Genomic DNA, 20,258 nt, shown 5'->3' on the forward strand with positions numbered 1-20,258 from the left:
GCATACTTCTAAAGAATAGGTGATTTTTAAGTCCCAAGATGAAATATCATCAGGATAAACAAAGAAAACTTATTTCTATAGTGAAGACTTCTCAGAGTCTTAACACACTCTTGTGCACTATCTCAAGAGATGGATGTAGTTACAGCACTTCCAAAACTCATCTGACCATGGAACACTTTTTTCACAGCATCTTCAGGAACACGAATTCCATAGAAAATGCTTTATAAATGCCCTATAGCTACAAACAAATAAGGGAAATAAGAAAACTGACACCTGGGTTATATGAACGACTCTATTTCTTGGATTTAAACAAAAAAAGAAAATTACTAAAACATTTCTTCAAATACCTTGCTCAAATAACTCAGAACTTATATTAATATTATCATCTTAAGGTACAGAGGCTGGCAGGCTCTACAAGGATTAAAGAGTTTGACATTCATAAAAAGTAGGCCATGGATAAATACTCTTCATTCCTCTCTTCCTAAAATCAGATACAAATGATGCAGGATCTGTGCTTACCTGAGTTATAGATTTCTTCAAGATTCAAAGAGTCAAACACACTGAAAGGCATCCATAGTTGTCTGTATTCTATCTCCTTGCAGTAAAACCAGTGGGGTTGGACAGGTTCATATTGGTTTTGAAGTAGAAAAAGAGATGACGCTTGCACAGAGGGACCCGCAGGTCTAGCAGGTGCCTGCTGCTGGGTTGGAGGGGACAGCCCTGGCTGCACTGAAGGAGGAATCTGGGGGGACAAACGTTAGGACCATCACGTCTGTCCAAAGGAACAATCCTGTATATGTTTCAGACCCAAACTAACATAGGAATGATTATCCTAAATATTTCTCTAGACAACTATTTAATAACCAGGCTCCAAAGCAAGTAAAATTTTTAAAAATCTAACAAACCCCCAAATCAGTTGCAAAGTGAACAGGACTTTCTCACACTGATGGCAAAGTAAACGAATACCTTTACAGAAATCAACCTAGCAGTATGTCTCTTGTGACTTATTTAATCTTTAAAATATGCATATTCCTTGGGAATTCTCGGTAGGTCCAGTGGTTAGGACTTGGCGCTTTCGCTGCTGTGGCCCAGGTTCAATCCCTGATCAGGGAACTAAGATCCCACAAGCCCCATGGCCAAAAATAAATAAATAAATATAAATAAAAATAAAATGTGCATATTCCTTGACCTAGACATTCCATTTCTAAGATATCCTAAAGATATAATTGTAAAAATGTACCCATAATATCAAAAAGTTATTTAAAATAGACAATCAGTGGATACAATCTAAATGTCTAATAGAAACCTGATTAAATAAATCATCTTTTACTCATATGCTAGAATTCTCTAGAACCATTAAAAACGTTTTAGAAAAAATCTTAATAACACCTAAAATATGTTCACAAAAAACATACATAATGCTTGCTTGCTTGTTCACAAAAAACATACATAATGCTTGTGTTGGGACTTCCCTGGGGGCGCAGTGGTTAGGCATCCGCCTGCCAGTGCAGGGGATACGGGTTCGAGCCCTGGTCCGGGAAGATCCCACATGCCGTGGAGCAACTAAGCTCGTGCACCACAACTACTGAAGCCTGCGCACCTAGAGCCCGTGCTCTGAAACAAGAGAAGCCACCGCAATGAGAAGCGCGTGCACCACAACGAAGAGTAGCCCCTGCTCAGGCGCAACTAGAGAAAGCTCACGCACAGCAACAAAGACCCAATGCAGCCAAAAATTAATTAATTAATTAAAAAAGAAAAAAAAAAACCAAAACACTATGCTTTTATCTAGAAAAAAGGATAAGAAAGGCATAAAACAAAATAAAAACAGGGTTTTCTAGTGGCAATTTTTATTCATTTGGCTATACGGCGTTTTTCAAATTTTCTGCACTGAAAATACTTTTTAAATCAGAATACAATTATTTTTTTTTCATTTTTATTAAAAATCATTTTAGGGCTTCCCTGGTGGTGCAGTGGTTGAGAGTCCGCCTGCCGATGCAGGGGACGCAGGTTCGTGCCCTGGTTGGGGAAGATCCCACATGCCGCGGAGCGGCTGGGCCCATGAGCCATGGCCGCTGAGCCTGCGTGTCCGGAGCCTGTGCTCCGCAACGGGAGAGGCCCCAACAGTGAGAGGCCCGCATACAGCAAAAAAAAAAAATCATTTTAGAATATTCTATCAATGCAAATTTACTGAGGTTGATAACTGTACTGTGGTTATGTAAAAGAATATCCTTATTCTCAGGAAATACACACTGAAGTATCTAGGAGTAAAGAATCATAATGTATTTAACTGATCTTCAAATGTTTCCCCCCAAAATTGCATATATACAGAGTGAGGAAGGAAGGGAGGGAGGGGAGAAAGGATACTCCAACACGTCAGTGTGCACGTTCACAAATGACAGAACAAATGTTCATGACAGGTAAATCTGGCTTAGGGTATTGGGGTGTTCTCTGTCCTATTTTTATTTTTGCAACCTTTTTTTATATTTAAAATTGTCATTTTAAAAATTCTTAATTAGGAATCTTTACAAAATTTCATCAGCAAACAAAGTATACTAACTTACATTACATGCTACAAATCTGGTTACTTTCCAATATGCTGAAATCCAACATTACCAAGAGTTTGTGTATTGGTAAGATTTAAATTAGATGGTAAAATGGAACCCATTCTCTATCCCCAAGAGAGAAGTCAGGTTACACTCTGATTGCAATACTATTATCTCTGCCACACTGGGCTGGGTTCTTAATTCTTCCTTTCAGTCATTTCCCTTTTTTTTTTTATTCAGTTCGCTGCCCTTTGGAAGTCAGTTGAATAATTAGTGGGGAAAAAAGGCATAAAGGAATTTCATAAAATTTACCCAATGCAAAATTTACCCCTGAGACAGAGTTTGACTGTCTAGATCCAAACTCCATAAATGTAAATAAAATAAATTATTGGAGTAATCAATTTTAGTCCCACTAATTGAGTGTTTTGATTGAGTAGTATAATTAAAAAATGAGAAGCTGGCAGTCTGTTAATAATTGCTCCGACTCTCACATGTCCCTAGATGACATTTGTTATTGGTATCTTACATTAAATCTGGAAATATTGGCATATGGTTAACTCATTAAAATCAATTACTACTTCCATAAATAGATAATATAAACTAAAATATGAACCATTCAATGAGCTATCTTTAAAAGATTGTTTACTTGAAAGCATGTAGCTTACAAAAACATACCCTCTGAAAATAATGTCATCATATTATTAAAAGCACAGTGTTTTCAAAAACATAGGTTAAGATGAGAGAGATTAAAAATTACAGTGAACAATTAGGATATAAAAACACGTTTCCATACCGATGGCAAAGATCCTGGAGGCATCTGGTACATCTGAACAGGGGGTCCAGAGGGCGGGGGATGGGTAGGATGGGCCGGTGTTTGGCACTGCTGCAGCTGTGGTGGTGCAATATAAGGATTAGCCCTGCTGCTTACAGCTGTGTGGCGATATGGATTGTACCCTTGTTGGGGCGTTCCTTGGGGTGGGCTCCCAAAATCTGAAGGAGGGAGACTACTAGGCTGAGAAGGCAGATAAGTATTTATTCCCATTTGTGAAGCAGGTGGAGCACCATACTGAGCCTTCGAAATGGATGGTGAAAATGCATTCGACATATCTTGGGATCCGGTTGTAAAAGGGAGAGCAGTTGGGGGCTTGGAGAATGCTGATTGTCCAGCCGATGTTGCTGCAGTTGTTAACGGTGACTGTCCAATATTCCCAAAAGGATCACTACTGCTTGATACCTGAGAGAAGTAACTAAATGTCTGTGGGGTAGACGTGTGAGCAGAAGTCTGACCAAGGAAGCTGTCCTCCTCACCCACATCTGTGGAATCCTCTGAAAGGAAACAGAAGGGTACATGGTTTAAAGGTACGCCATCACTCTGTAGATAAGACTCTATACCCCAGATCTAGCAATTATACCTCTTATTTTGTTGTTCAAACTTACATTTCTGCAGTAAAGACAATAATGAAAAACTTCTTTTTCTTTGAAATAAATAACTAGAAAACATGAATAAGAAACAAGAGGGAAAAATACTAACTCATTCATAAGCTCACCTCCCAGAGACAATCACTGTTAACACGGTTAATATTTTGATACATACCTTTCCACACTTTTAAAATAAATATAAATAGTTATATACTATTTATTTTGTAGACATGTATAAATTATGTAGACATATATGTATATAGGAGAAGGTTTAAAAAATGGAAACAAAATCTATACTCCTAGTTTTACATGTTATTTTGAATACTGGTTTTTCCTGGTAAGAAACAATTCAAATACTGTTCTGCTACCCAAACACACAAAACTTTATTTCTACAGTAAGGACAAGAAACTAAAGTACAGATATTAACTCTGTTGACAACAAGGGGTGTGTCAGGCTCTTACCTACAAAGCACTCATTATATAAGTGAACATGTGGTATTTGTATTCCTGAGGCAAAGTAGGTCAACCATTAATTGCCATCCCTAAAACCACACAGTATCACAACCAGATAGTCACTAGGGAATGCCAAATCACTGGAAAAGTCATTTTCTAACTAAGGGAAGTTCTCCTCACTTCCCTTTGCCCAACTTGATCTTCACTGTGGGTACTATTAGCACCAAACTATTTATCCTCTCTTCTGCTACCAAGTCGTAAAATAGTGATAAAAACATTTTCCTTCGACATGGCCTCAAAAGTCCAGTCTGGGCTTCCCTAGTGGTGCAGTGGTTAAGAATCCGTCTGCCAATGCAGGGGACATGGGTTCGAGCCCTGGTCCGGGAAGATCCCACAGGCCACAGAGCAACTAAGCCCGTGCTCCACAACTACTGAGCCTGCGCTCTAGAGCCCACAAGCCCCAACTACTGAAGCCTGCGCGCCTAGAGTCCGTGCTCCGCAACAAGAGAAGCCACCGCAATGAGAAGCCCGTGCACAGCAACAAGTAGCCCGCACTCACCACAACTAGAGAAAGCCCGCGTGCAGCAACAAAGACCTGACTCAGCCATACATACGTACATACATACATACATACATACATAAATAAACAGAAATAAAAAAGCCCAGTCTACCTTTCCTCAGGAAACTTTTAGGAGGCCTTAGCTTCTAACATCATCTTCCTCTTCCTAATCTTTTCCTCCTCCCATCTCATTCCCTCTCATCTCCAATTCCCTCTTATCTCCCACTGCTGGAGGCATAGAGCAGATCAGAAGGGTGGACCCTCTCCCAGCACACAGGCACACTGGTCCCTGCCCTTGAGACCTGCCAAAGGGTGGCCTTTCAAGCTCTGAGCTCCTTCTTGACCTTTGCTGAATGAGGCCTTCAGCTCTTAGGCTGCTCTCATTATATTTCACACACATCAATCTAACCGAGATACTCCACTATTCGAAATACTCCTCTGAGTTGTTTCTTTGTAACTAAAAATATCTTCCTGCACAAGACCCCCTGTCTGCTTATATCGGTCTACTTTTCTGATACATTTCCGATTCCTACCCTCTCTTTTCAGTCACATGAACCTCACTTGGACTCAGACTTCTTAGTTGATGGCTTACCATCTAAAAGCAGAGGCAAAAACCCCTGTGGTATCTTTCATCCTTTAAGACAACTTGGGATCAACCTGATCCAAGAGACTTTTTTCTGATGAGCATTCATTACAAACAAAATACTGACCTCAACAAGCGGCCCGCCTCACCTCAAGGGCACTTTCTAATTCCATGTAGACACATCTGGCATGAAGACCCGTAACTTTAATGAGCACCTACTTGCGACACTCCCAACTCTGTCTCAAACTGAGACTGATCTTCTGTGTCCCAGAACCTATTTTCCAACTGCCTCCTCAATACGTTTTTGGCAGGTTCAGCCACATATACCTCAGACTTAGTAAGCCTGAATTCAATTTGTCATCTTAACTGTCCCCCTTCATGTCCCCCCTTTTACACATCTCACTAACCTCAACAGATGTCTGCCAACATCCATCCAGACACTCAGACCAGAAACCTCCTCTCTCAGACTGCTCCCTCCCCCTCACACCCTTCATTTAATCATTCAGATCCTCATTAAAGAAATATGTACACAGTATCCGTTATATGCCCGGTGGTGCTATGTCTTGGGGCTGAAACTGAACAAAGAGAAGGGGACTCTGCGCGGCACAGCCTGGACCCCCGTGAGTCACTAAGTCCCAACAATTTGACAGTGTAGAAATCTCTCATATCTGTTCCCTGCTCTTCACACCCAGTGTGGCTGACCAGGGCTAGAGTGCCACCGGCTCCTGCCTGACTCGCAGTGGCTTCCAGATCGGCCGCTCTTGCTACGGTCAGCTTCACTCCGGTGCAATCTCAGGAAACTCCAGTCTTTCTGAAACACACCTCTAATCCCACCGTCTTGTTCAGAACCCTTCAAGGGCACCCCCCGCACCTCACAGGGTAAACTACAAACTCCTCAGTGTGGTGTCTGAGGCCCTTCGTGATCTGGGTCCCGCTGACCACTTGAGGCACCCGCCGGCATTCACTCTAGTCACGTGGAGGGGTGCAGGTGGTGGAGGGACGGGGCGAGAGGGAAAAAGCGGGGGAGGGAGAGAGGATGTGAGCACCTACCACCAAATCAGCAGGTTCCTCTCAAACCTCCAGACTCTCACATGTCTGTCTCCCCAGACTCCCTAATTTCTATGTATCCTTCAATATTCAGCTCAAGAACTGCCTCCTCTGTGAGGTCCTGAAGGCCCGAGGGATGTCCTCTCCCTGGTCAGCCAGCCTGACAGCCACAGCTCTCACAGCAGCCTATCAATCCCTCTTTCCAGCCGTCATAAACCCGTATCACAATTACTTACACAGCTGGGTACACTGCGTCTGTATATACTGTGCAGTCGTTGAGGGCAATGCTCTATCTGCTCCTCTGTGTCTCCCGGACCTCGGGAACAGGGCCTGGCAAACGGAAGCTGCTCAATCCAGGTTTGTGGAATGAAATTGCTTCCTATGTGTCTCTTTCACTGACTTGATTTAACTGTTGCTTCCAATGTGACAGGTTCTCCTTTTGTCCCTGGAAATGATCTGAATGGGTTTCTAATGATCAAATCTTTTTTAAAGGTAGAAAAATATGTGTTACAGGATTTTAGTTCTAAAAAGTTTTAATTTTCTTATTAAAAAAATAAACTGTCTCCAAGAAACAATGGTTTTCAAGACAGGTAAGTTATCCTGTACTTGGCAGTGAAGATGTTTAGCATTTACTGACAGTAACAGACACAAGCAAATTACATAGCAAGGAAGATGGGCATGAACCAAACATCTGTGAAGCAGAGGATGACACGAAAACCCCACGTACAGCCCTATTTATTCCTGCAACCGCCCAAAGCATTCTGCTCCAGCCATGCTAGTCCTCCACCAAAAATGGCAATGCTGAACCTTTCAGCCACACCATCAAAACAAGACATACATATTCCTGACTGCCACCCTTTCATTCATTCAACGAGTTTCTATTGAAAAATAGGTCTACAGCGTACCAGACACTGTTCTAGGCATAAGTTCCTGCTCTCATGGAGCTTACATGCTAGTGGGATGAGATAAACAAATATGGGACTTCCCTGGTGGCGCAGTGGTTAAGAATCCACTTGCCAATGCAGGGGACAAGGGTTCGATCCCTGGTCTGGGAAGATCTCACATGCCACGGAGCAACTAAGCCCGTGTGCCACAACTACTGAAGCCTGTGCGCCTAGAGCCCATGCTCCACGACAGGAGAAGCCACAACAATGAGAAGCCCGTGCACCACAACCAAGAGTAGCCCCCACTCACCATAACTAGAGAAAGCCCGCGCGCAGCAACGAAGACCCAATGCAGCCAAAAATAAAAAGTAAAATAAATTTAAAAAATTTTTAAAGATAAACAAATATTTGTACACATCAGGTGGTGATAAGTACGAAGAAGAAACATTACACAAGGGAAGAGGAACCATCATGTATTGTCCGATCTGCCCCTCTTCACTTCTCCATGAAACTTTCCTCGGTCTTCCAAACAAGAATAAATTATTCAACAGGAAAATATTCAACATTTACTGAGGACCTATGTGCTAGGCACTAAACAAGATCCTAGAAATAAAAAGGTAAATAAGTTATAGCTGCAAACTTCAAGAAGCCCACAGTCCAAATAGAGAGGCAGACATGTTTATTTCACAAACATTTATATAACACTATGTGCCAGCCACTATATTCAGTGCTTTACAAAAATCAGTTCACTTCTCATCACAGCCCATATGGAAAATGAAGAACAGAGAGATAAAGTAACATGCCTGAGGTCACACAGCAAGTTATTGGCAGGGCTAGGGCTGGAATACAGTCTGTGCTCCTAAACACCAGCTCTGGGTTATGCCACGTAATCGTTAAAAAGCAATCTCCCTAGACAATAATAAAGATACGTACAAAGTGCTAAGGTGCTCACAGGAGTAGGGACTTGAGAACAAGCAAGGGCTCCTTAGAGAAAATGATGCACCGCCTTGAAAGATGACTGCGTTCTGTACCTCTACTTTGCAAATATTACGTGTCTATCCTAAGAGATATCCTACAGTATCCTAGGAGAGAAGGCACTGTCTAATTTTTTTGCATTCCCTGCAAGCACCTGGCACACCAGGAGGTGTTCAACAAAAATCTGTGGAATGCCAGTTCAGGAGTGTCCAGCACTGGGAACAGTTCCTTCCACGAAGAGCTTGGCCACTGCCCCCTGCCCCCAACATCCCAAAGTCCTCAGGCCACTCAAACCTGGCCACTGATGGCCCTGGCAAGGTACCAGAGGGTCGGGTCCAGGCACAAGGAAAACCTCCCGTCCGACCCTCGCCACCGCCTGCCGCCCGCCCACCTCCCCGCACACACTTGCCCCACCGGATCCTCATCTCCTTACTACCTCCGGGCAAGAGCAGGGAGGCCGAGGCAGCGGCAGCCTGGGTGACTGGGATAAAGGGCACGTTGAAGCTGAACTCCGTGGCCGAGGAGGAGAAAAGTAAGTTAGTGCCCGACGAGGAGGTGGAAGCGGCGCCTCCGGCGCCGTTAGGTTTCCTCTCAGCCATGGCTGCGGCCCACCTTCCCTTACACGTCTACCGGGGGCCGGTGCGGAACCACCAGCCGGAAACCCGTCACGGTCGGGGCCAACACACTTCCGCACTTGCGCACAAGGGCCGGAACTCCGGACGGCTGGTCAGCCTCCCTCTGCCTTCTCCTACGAGGCCGCCAGGAATCAACATGGCGGCGCAGGCTTCACTCCCGGGTCCTAGCACGTGACACCCTCGGTCACTGCCGGGGCCGGAAGGAAGGCAGAGGTGGAGGCCGCGGCTGGCGCTGGAGCGTGGGAGAGGGAACGCTGGTGGTTGTGAATCAAAGTACAAATCGGCAGTGAAAATCTCGGGTTGCGGGGGGCTCTCTAGGCTTCCTAAAAGTACCCACAAAAGCGTCTAACTAGATAAAATTTTGGAGGAACAGCGAAAGCCCGCAGGCGCAGGTAGCAGAGTGCTAGCTGCAGACGGCGGGAGGAAAAGGTGTGTGGGCCATTTGCAGCTAAAGTCTAGGCAAACTCACCAATTGTAACCAAACACCCGCATCTAACCCGCCCACGTCGTTTTGGACTGAATTGAACTCTTGTCATTCGCCCAGAAATAGAAATGGTAGAACTTTTGAAGTTGTTAAGCCAAAGGGAAGAAAAAAAAGTTTAAAAGAGAAAGCAGGGAATTGACATTTAAAATAGGTGTGTGACTTTTTAAATAGTTTTCTACACCTGTCTAAAATAATCTGACTAGTTTAATCCTAAAATGCACTATGGATAATTTGGATATAATTGTCATCTTTCACATAGTTAGAGATTATGAAAGAAAAAACAGATAATCAACTTCTTGGAGGGTGGGAGAGGGATAGAAGAAACCCAAAAGAAGCTTTCAAATAATGAAACTACCCTCTCCCCCAGCTGTTCACACCTATATAGTATCTGTTTATTAATTCAACAACTAGTATGCTTACTGTCAAAACAAAACAAAAGCAAAGCCAGATACTAGTTTAAAGCAATAAGGATAGATTTTTATTGCGTTAAGGAAGTGGGTTCATCGTGAACTGAACTGAACTTCCCCAAAACAAAAGGCTGGAGACTTTAGACTGGCGTGTGCTAAGGCAAAGGCATTGAAGGGTGCCAAGGGGTGTTGGTCCATGTGACTGGGTTTGTTACTTGGCACTTATATGGAGCAGAAATTAACTTCTCATATCTTTATGACATGCAGTGGTACAAGCTAGAGCAAGGTACCTACCAGGCTGGGAGGAGACAGCTCTCAGGTCCTTGAGAAGGCAGTTCTGGGTGACAAAAGATTTATATCCCAAAGGGGTGGAGAAAGGATTTATAATCGCAAGCTTTCTAAAGTAACTGCTTTAAGGGAGGTTCAGGGCCTATATGCCTATCACCTGGTTTGGGTTGGAAGAAAAAATAAATTCTCCTGGCAGTGTCGAGCTTTCTCAGGCAGGCATTTTAAAGGGGACAGGGTTCATCCTGGGGACATGGCCTTAAGCTGTTGGTAGGCATTCTAGAGTTTGGTCAAGGGGGTCTTTGTCATTACTATGGGTGGTCGAAGTAGTATACTAAACACTGGGGGTACCATGGTATACAAGATAGACACAGGACCTTTCCTTCTTGGAGCTTACAGTCTGGTCAGGAAGACAGACAACTAAACACATAATAACAATAAAGTAAAGTGTGATGAAAATAATGTAGAATTTCTCAAAGTGTGTTGTGTGGAATATTGACACCATCAGGAGAGGGAGGTGTAACCCTTTTAGGGGAGGGATAGCAAGTATTTAGAACAATCAGACCATCAACAAAGGACCTACTTTGTCTGGAGTGACATGAAAGGCTTTCCTGAAGAAGAGATATTAAAGTTGACACCTGAAAGGCAATGAGTAGAAGTAACCGAAAAAGCTTGGAGGAGAGGGACGGGAAGAAGTGGTGAGAGACAATTACAGATAAAGTTACAGTATGTAGGGTTACCTTAAGATGCCATATTTAAATGTTAAAAGAAACATGGGTTACAGCATGGCTGGAGCCTAGTGAGCAACTAGGAGAAAGCTGGGAGATAAGAATGAAAAGTAGACCAAGGCCAGATGATACAGGGTCCTTACAAGTTAAGAGCAAAAGGGACTGAAAGAAGGGTTTAAAGGAAGGTGGAGAAATAACATTTGCTCTGTAGAAAGTTCACTCTGTCTTCAGTGTAATAAAATAGATAAGGAAAGAGCAAGCCTCGGGAGCAGAAAGAACAGTTGGCAGACTGCTGCAGTGGACCAGCTGAATAATGACGGTGGCTCAAATTAGAGCGATTGGAGTAGGAATGAACAGAAATAGGAGTAATTTCTGGGGAAAGGTGTCAGATTAAACAGCTGTATCTTCATTTTCTTCTTCCTGAAGCTCTGTTGAAAACACAGACGGATTTGCTTGGTTTTTTTAGGCATAAACCCATAAGGATGAGGAAAATGGGAGAAGATTTGGCAGCAACAAGATTTTGGAAGGCACCAAAAAAATAGGCAAGTAGTAGATGATTTAGCAAACCAGTAATGGGGAAAGCTCAAAGGCAACATTATTTCCACCACAGGATCACCAAAAGATTTAGGACCTGATAACCTCAGGCACCTCTGGAAGTGGCAGTCCAGTGGAAGAGAGAGGTCCTATAATTAGGAGGATTGGTTAAAACTGTTTAAGAAACAGATCCCCTCCCCCACTCTCAGTAACTGGACTACTGACCATCCCCCTTAAAGGAAAAAGTCTGGGGCTTCCCTGGTGGCGCAGTGGTTGAGAGTCCGCCTGCCGATGCAGGGGGCACGGGTTCGTGCCCCGGTCCAGGAAGATCCCATGTGCCGTGGAGCGGCTGGGCCCGTGAGCCATGGCCGCTGAGCCTGCGCATCCGGAGCCTGTGCTCCGCAACGGGAGAGGCCACAACAGTGAGAGGCGCGCGTGCCGCAAAAAAAAAAAAGAAGAAGAAGAAAAAAGAAAAAGGCTGAGTTTTCCCCTTCTGGAGAGGGTAAAACAGAAGGAAGATTAAGCAAATACGTACATACTGAGTAATAAAACACCCTGTTCCACAAACCCGGCCCAATTTCTTCACTCAGCTCCAAAAACACTAGCTGCTGGGTCTTCAACCTCTAGGCAGGAGATTAGAAGCATCTTGTTGGGGTCAGGGAACAAACGATCTGCAGAGAATTAAATCCAGGTTTCCCAATGAGACAGCCCAGAGCAGAATCACCCCATAATTAAGCTCACAATCAACAAGCCCCAGGAACACACCCTCCACTAACCCAGGAACCTCTTCTTTGTCACTGATTTGGACCTCTGGCCTCAGCTCGGCTCACAATGGACCCTAAGTGCTCCTGAGCCACTGGTGGTTCCTGCGCCTATTGTAGCTCCTACAAATGCACCTCCTGCAAGAGCTGCTGCCCCTGCTGCCCCGTGAGCTGTGCCAAGTGGGCCCAGGGCTGCGTCTGCAAAGGGGCCTCGGACGGGGGCAGCTGCTGCGCCCGAGGTTGCGAAAGCCTGCTCCCAGGCGTAAATAGAGCAACATGCGTGAACCTGCACTTAAAATTTGTTTCCTACTACCCTGACCGGCTTGCTACATTCCTATTTCCATGAAATACTTGTATGAAGATAAACTCATCCAGACAAAAAACCAACAACACCCATGTATATGCTCTGAGCTCCCAATCACCTTTTTAGTCCCCACACTTTTTGTTTTGTTCAGATATTCATTCAGCAAATATTATGATGTGAACCTGCTCCTATGCCAGACACGGGGGACACAAGAGTGGACAAACGGGCCTAGCCGTGACAGTTCACACTCTAGGGGACAGCCACCCTCTCTTGTCTTCCATACTCACCTCCACCTGGCAAGGCAGGTGAACGGGGAGGATGAGACACGGGTGACTGAAGGGAAAGTGTGCTAATTTCTGATTCAGGGAACACAGTGGAACAGGAGGACAAACTGGAACCTAAAAATGGAGATGCCTGGCCGTTAGATATATGGCTCTGAAACTGAAGAAAGAAGTCCAGGTTTAACATGAGATGTAGGAGGCATCAGCTCACATGTAGGTGATTCAGAAATTGTGGGAAAAGAGCCTCGTGTTCTGTCACTGTCAGAAATGGCCATTATTTTGGAGGAAGGTTTGTGTTGCTTTCTGTACAAGGTGATGTGCTGGGCACCAAGTCAGGTTGACAGGTGTGATCAGAAAAAGCACAGGTGGGAGGTAGTCCCCACACTTCAAATACGATTACCACATACTCAAGAAGATTCTTTAACCTGGAAGATAGTGATTCAAACAAAACCCACAAAAGGAACAGGAAATGGCAATTCAGAAGAAATTACCGACACAGGAAGGCAAGAACTTTCAAAAATCTATCAATAATATCTTCAGGGCTTCCCTGGTGGTGCAGTGGTTGAGAGTCCACCTGCCGATGCAGGGGACACGGGTTCGTGCCCCGGTCCGGGAAGATCCCACATGCCGCGGAGTGGCTGGACCCGTGAGCCATGGCCGCTGAGCCTGCGCGTCCGGAGCCTGTGCTCCGCACCGGGAGAGGCCACAACAGTGAGAGGCCCGCGTACCGCAAAAATAATAATAATAATAATAATATCTTCAGAGGGATCTGCAACCAAGAAACAAGATCAGGGTGATGTTTAAGAAAGAAAAGAAAAGAAATATTTAGGGAACGAAAAAGAAAGTCAGTAGAAGGAAAATAAGTATGAGGAAATTTCTCAAAAAGTAAAGCAAAAAGACAAACAGATGGAAGCTAGGAGAGAAACCTAAGAAAACTAGATTGCCATGCAAGAAAATCCAATATCTGAATTTTAAGAGCTCTGCTAAGAGAGACAGAAAGTACAGGGGAGGGAATTATCAAGGAAAAAAATTTTTTTTAATTCCCAGAAATGAAGTATACAACTTTCTAATTGGTACCCAGCACAATAGTTGAAAACATACATACTGGAGCATTGGAGACAAAGATCCCTGAAGGTTCCAGGAGGATAAAAACAGGTCAAATGCAAAGAAATTCAGCTCCCAAAATATTTACCTCTCAAGCACACTTTCTAAGAAAATATGAAGGACTTGCTCCACCAAAAGTAAAAGAATAAGGCTAAGAAAGTCTTCCTATGGGGGATGCAGGTAACATGATATCCAACACAGGTGTACAGGGGAATTCAAGCAAATTCCCAAACAAACAGACCCGAAAATGCAAGGACTCAAACAAATGTTCATGTCTCACTCACACAGAAGTACATGTTGGTGACCAGCTTTTGTCTTAAACATGGGGCTTCTGAGGCTGCTCAAGTCGTTGCCACCCAACGAAGTCCGAAGGGGTCAGGGCAGTTCAGGAACAAATGTCCCATCTTCACACGTGAGACAGAAGTTGCAGACATCACTTTTGTTCACATTCCACTATTGGGAACTTCGACGAAATGCACTCCTTCTGGGTGCAAGAAGAGCTGGAAAATACACTCCCCACCTGGGTACCCACATTATAACTACAATTCTGTAACTATCGAGGAAGAAGATTTTGGTGGGCAAATGGCAATTGCCATGGCAATCTGTCCCTCTGGCCATCATGTACCCACCCTTATTCCCAAATAGAACATACTCATGCCCCAAGGGTGGTAACCAGCTGCATCCAGCTTAAAAGTCCAGGATCTCTAGGCAGCGCAGCCCTTTCCAAGGAGTCTGGACATGGTTCCTCAGGAGCTACAACTATAAGACACCCAATAGACAGTTGTGGAGCAAAAACAGGGTAGCTGCAATGGAGACTCCCATGGAAAACACAGTAATCATGGTTCCATAGAAATGATTGAATCCTGCTAAGCATAAATTGAAAATACTCCTTGCCCTGACAGTGGAGAATGTTTGTGGTTAGTCCTGACTGTCTTTGGTTTGGTCCTCTGTAAATAACTCACCAATCCGCAGTTCTTCCTGGCCCTGGCTTTGCCCTCTGGGGGTTTCTCCTTGACCATGGTCATCCAAGGCCATATGTGAAGTAGCACTGGGAAGCATGTCCTCTTTGGGGGCTGTACAGCTTTGGCAATTTACTTCCTGCTGGTATGAGTTTAGCGCCTGAGACTTGCTTTCAGGCTTGAACAGTTGCAGACTTTTTCAGGCCAGGCTCCTGTTTTTTGTTTTTGTTTTTGTTTTTGTTTTTGTTTTTCGGTTCACGGGCCTCTCACTGTTGTGGCCTCTCCTGTTGCGGAGCACAGCCTTCCAGACACGCAGGCTCAGCGGCCATGGCTCACGGGCCCAGCCGCTCCGCGGCATGTGGGATCTTCCTGGACCGGGGCACGAACCCATGTCCCCTGCATCGGCAGGTGGACTCTCAACCACTGTGCCACCAGGGAAGCCCCTCTCCTGGTTTTTTATTTCCAATAACTTCCATGTCTGACCTGAGCTCTTTTTTCTCTCAGCCTAATGTTGGTTAACTTGAGGTCATCTGAAACCAGGCTACAACCTTGATCTGATCTTTGCCACAGGGCTAAATTCTCTAGTTTACCCGAGAAGTCTTAAAGGACCCTTGAAAATACCTTTGAGTGAATCCTCCTAGGGTTTGAACACCGAATTGATTGGTTTTTCCAATCCTGGAAGGCCTCAGTTTCTCCTATGCTGCCTAATCTGGTAGCAGTGGCCACCTGTGGCTATTAATCATTAGAAATGTGGCTGTCTGAATTGAGATGTGCTGTAAGTGTAAAATACACTCCGGATTTTGAATAATTAATTTGAAAAAAAGATCAATAGTCTTCATATCGATTATTTGTTCAAATTATAATATTTTTATATGTTGGGTTAAATATTTTATTAAAATTAGAGTTACCTGTTTTTTACTTTTTGTTTGTTTGTTTGTTTTGCAGTACGCGAGCCTCTCACTGCCGTGGCCTCTCCTGTTGCGGAGTACAGGCTCCGGACGTGCAGGCTCAGCGGCCATGGCTCACGGGTCCAGCCACTCCGCGGCATGTAGGATCTTCCCAGACCGGGGCACGAACCCGCGTCCCCTGCATCGGCAGGCAGACTCTCAACCACTGAGCCACCAGGGAAGCCCTGTTGTTTTTTTTTTAAATTTAACTTTTAAATTACATACGTGACTTGCAAGGTATATCTGAGAGACTGAATACACAAACAATGGTCAGACCATATTTAACAATAGAACCTGTATCCTCTGACAGTAGAGCAATTGGTTCACAAAGGTCAGGACTTGGTTGATGAGTGCCAACTTTCCTATTTGTTTCCTTCACTCCCCAGAAAACAGGAATGGTTAAGAAATTCCTCCTTGGGAATTCCCTGGCAGTTCGGTGGTTAGGACTCGGCGCTTTCACTGCAGGGGCCCATGCTCAATCCCTGGTCTGGGAACTAAGATCCTGCAAGTCATGGGGGCAAGGCAAAAAAAAAAAAAAAAACCCTGCTCCCTTTTGTATCCTAAGAAATGGCTAACTGTAAAGGACCACCTTGCTCTTGCACATTCCAAAATAAGACTCACCCCTACCCATCCTCAATGACTCTCTTGTTTTATAAAACCTCAAATTTTACCCCTCTTCTTTAAAAATGTCCTGAATGCGTGTTCTCCCTATTGCAACAGGCTGAATAAAATCATCTCCTTCATTGCCTGAGGCAGTTTGTCTTTCACCTGTTGTCATCCACTATCCAACCACTAAACTAGAGCCACATTATTTTCTATTTGTTACGACAGCACACCACTTCTGATAATACTTTTTGTATTATTTAGAATAATGCTAGCAGCTGTTAAGAAAGAGATCTCGGAATGCAATGTTCCTGTAAAAATCCAGGCTAACTTTAGGTCATTCTAGTCATCACCATCTTATCCATCAGGAAGGAGCAAAGAACATATCCAGGGCCAAATGTTTAAGAAATTGAAGTGGAAGTTCCAGATGTCACATTCCCTCATGTTTCTTTGGTAAACCTAATCACACAGCCCTACCTAGCATCAAAGAAGGCTGGGAAATGTAGTCCCTAGCCAGGCAACCAACCTCAGCTACACTTCTGTAGCTAGGAAGTGCAGTTCTTCCCTGGGAAATTTTTATATAGCCCTGGAAGGAGAGAACAGAGTTTTTCAAAGTCTCAATGAACAGATGAATCCTAAAGAAGAGTTAGGATAATGGTGGTAGAAGATCCTAAGAAGTAGAAGGCAACAAAGGCCAGATTGGAATAGGAAAAAGGGCTTTGGGAAAGATGTCCAAGAAAATAAAGTATATAAAATAGCTGATGTCTCTAAATATCTAGAGAGGAGATTTGGGCAATTGATGGAAAGTGTGCATTATCTATTCAGCAAATATTTATTGAGCATCTATGATGTCAGACACTGTTCTAGGTGCCGGGGAACAAGGCAGCATACAAATACCAAAATCATTGCTTTAAGGATCTGGTGGAAATTTTAGTGCAGCTGAGGCTGAATTTGTGATAAGTATATAGAAAACAAGCAAATGTTTAAAAGAAACTTTTACCCCATCCTGAGGCAACTACATTCAATTCTTTCTGCTGATTCTTTCTGTATTTCTATATTTTTAAATTAACATGATTACATGTCACTTCTGTTGCTTTTTTTCTCCTTTGCATTATGTGTTGACTTCTCAGATGAAAGATGAGGATTTTGCTCTTTTTGGTCTTCTTTGTCCTTATCACATATATGAATCCTATATATCCTCATCCCTCTAGCCTCCTAAAGTTAAATTATACGGACTGCCCTGGTGGTGCAGTGGATAAGAAGACTCTGCACTCCCAATGCAGGGGGCCCAGGTTCGATCCCTGGTCAGGGAACTAGATCCCACATGCGTGCCACAACTAAGAGTTTGCATGCCACAACTAAGAAGCCTGCCTGCCACAACTAAGACCCGGTGCAACCAAATAAATAAATTAAAAAATATTTTTAAAAATTATAATGTTGGTTAGATTAATATTCAAATTGTAACATTATTATGCTATTTAAACACTATTGATAGCCATGTCATGCAATAAATTGTGATTCTTTTAATTTTCTATTCAAGTTTTTGTTTTCCTCCCTTTAAGGCTTGGAACACTTTTCCCTCATACTTTTCACCTAGCTAACTCTTATTTATCTTTCAAGTCCTAGTGTAAATGTCACATGTTCAAGAAATCCCTGAAGGATCCTTTCCCCACAAGACTCCCTCACTAGAATAGATAGTGCTGTTCATTCCTCTTATAGAACTTCACTTTTTCTTGCCTGGCACCTATCATGGTTGTAAATGAATAGTTATTTATTAATAAGTCTCTCACTGAACCGTACATACCATGAAGGCAGGGATGGTATCTCCCTTTTTTCACCCCAGTATTTCCAATGCCTTCGGTAATTACTTGTAGACAGGGTTACGTAACGTCCTCCTTAAAAATATGGACTTGGGGTGGGGGCAGAAGTGTGATTACCAGTGGTGGGAAGAGAAAACTTGCCATAGAGAAGTACTCTCATGGACCTGCCCTTGGCCTTTTACATTTTCATAACTACTTATTAGCAGTGTCAAAACATCTTGCCACAGGAAAATGAGAGGGTGAAATTATTCACATTATAAAGTAATTACATTTCAGTAGAATCACAGTGTCTCTTTAAGTAAAATCTGAGCAATTGTTTGCTTACAAATCACTGAATACAGAGGTAGAAACCAAAAGCTTAAGTGTTCTTAGCCACTGCTGAACTGGTATTCAGCTGCAATTTCATATAAAGTAAATCTGAAATGATCACAATTTAAAAGCAGATGTCCGGGATGTTCCCTGGTGGTCTAGTGGTTAAAAGTCTGTGCTTCCCATGCAGGGGGCAGGGGTTCGATCCCTAGTGGGGGAACTAAGGTCCCACATGCCCTGCCGTGCGGCCAAAGTTAAATAAATTAATAAATAAATAAAAGCAGATGTTCATGACATATATTTAATTTGTGTATTACTGGCCACAAAGCTAGAGAGGGGGTTTCTCCATTCAATACCAGGGACTTGGCAACCCCCTCTGTTCAATGAATGAATGAATGAAGTGGTGGTCATGCTAAAAATTTGAAACAGCTCCCCCAAACTCACCAGTGCCAGATGTATGATATAGTACGCCAGTCATAGTTATCCCTGGGTATTAGTTGCAAGGAGTTGGTTCCAGGACCCCACGGATATCTGCGGATGCTCAAGTCCCTTATATAAAATGGCATAGAACAGTGGCCCTGGGTGAGTGGCGCTCTATACCTGCAGTTTCTACATCTGCGGATTCAAACAACCTTGACCCCTGGATACCGGGTGCAGAATGTAATCAGTTCACGGTGACAAATACAAAATAACCCCTTTTGCCCTAAGGAGGGCTTGAGACCTGAGTTCAGGTTCTCCAGCTCCCCACTTTCTGGACTCCATTCAGATCCTTCCATTAATACGCCATATTTCAGCTGATGAGACTGGGATTTTCTCCGATATATTCCAGGCCTAGGGACTGTTTCATTACAGAACTTGCATATTTCCCAAATTTCCTCATTCAGAGGTAACTGTTGACTTGATCTTTTGTGTGTGCTGATGCCACCGTCTTCATTCTGAGGGTGTCCTGACACACACGTCCTGTAGGAACCTCGCCAAAGCTCCTCGGCTGTTTCCAGCTTCTAGGCAGACACAGGCCAGGGTATGTTTTCACAGTTATGAACTTGCCTCTCAATTAGGAACTACTCCCTCTGCAGTGCCTGGGATAACAGAAAGGGAGCTTGGGGTTTTTCAAAGTCCCCCTTATCTAAATGTACACCTTCCTCACTGGGGTAAGACTTGATCCAGCTGAAGGAAAGTCACTACATAGGGTTTCGGGCAGGGAATCAGAAAAAAGAGTTGCCATCAGCAAAAAAAAAAAAAAAGGCACCAAGAGGACGCCATGAGGTGGGCGGACACCAAAGGCTGCTTTACATTCTAATTTTGCCCAGCGATAACTTTGAGGTCTCTTTGGGTTTGCGCTTTTGGGCTGTTGCAAAGCCTGTGCAAGGGCTCGCACTATAAATGTATAAACCGGACCTCGGGAGTTTCCCCGCTCGATCCTGCAGAGGGACACCCAGCAAAACACCTCCCTCGGCCCACGACGCCGGGCTCCGGATCCTGAGGCCGCGCCTGCCCTTCCTTTCGCCCGTTTCTAAGATGGCGGCCGCCCTGCGGCCGCGGCCCCGCCCCTCCCCGGCCCGCCCCCCTCCCCCCAGCAGGCCCGCCCCGCCTCCCCGCCGCGGGACCGCGCAGCGCGCTTCCGCCGCCCCTCC

The 20,258-nt window shown here is 44.2% G+C and overlaps 1 protein-coding gene and 1 pseudogene across 3 annotated transcripts in view; one reads left to right on the forward strand and one right to left on the reverse strand.

Moving 5' to 3' along the window:
• SEC23IP (SEC23 interacting protein) overlaps nt 1–9,126 on the reverse strand; it is a 45,709-nt gene extending 36,583 nt beyond the window's left edge. For all 3 annotated transcript variants that reach the window (XM_060098815.1, XM_060098806.1, XM_060098811.1), the window contains exons 1-3: nt 8,900–9,126; nt 3,337–3,869; nt 520–742 (exon numbers count right to left, since the gene is read on the reverse strand). In XM_060098815.1, coding sequence (XP_059954798.1) covers nt 520–742; nt 3,337–3,869; nt 8,900–9,062 — 919 coding nt within the window. In that variant the 5' untranslated portion in view covers nt 9,063–9,126. The remainder of the gene's footprint in view (nt 1–519; nt 743–3,336; nt 3,870–8,899) is intronic.
• A 3,241-nt stretch (nt 9,127–12,367) lies between these two features.
• Nucleotides 12,368–12,643, forward strand: LOC132487745 (metallothionein-I, hippocampal-like; annotated as a pseudogene).
• Nucleotides 12,644–20,258: the final 7,615 nt, after the last annotated feature.

Source organism: Mesoplodon densirostris, chromosome 1 (assembly GCF_025265405.1).
Source record: "Mesoplodon densirostris isolate mMesDen1 chromosome 1, mMesDen1 primary haplotype, whole genome shotgun sequence".
Classification (NCBI taxonomy): Eukaryota; Metazoa; Chordata; class Mammalia; order Artiodactyla; family Ziphiidae; genus Mesoplodon; species Mesoplodon densirostris.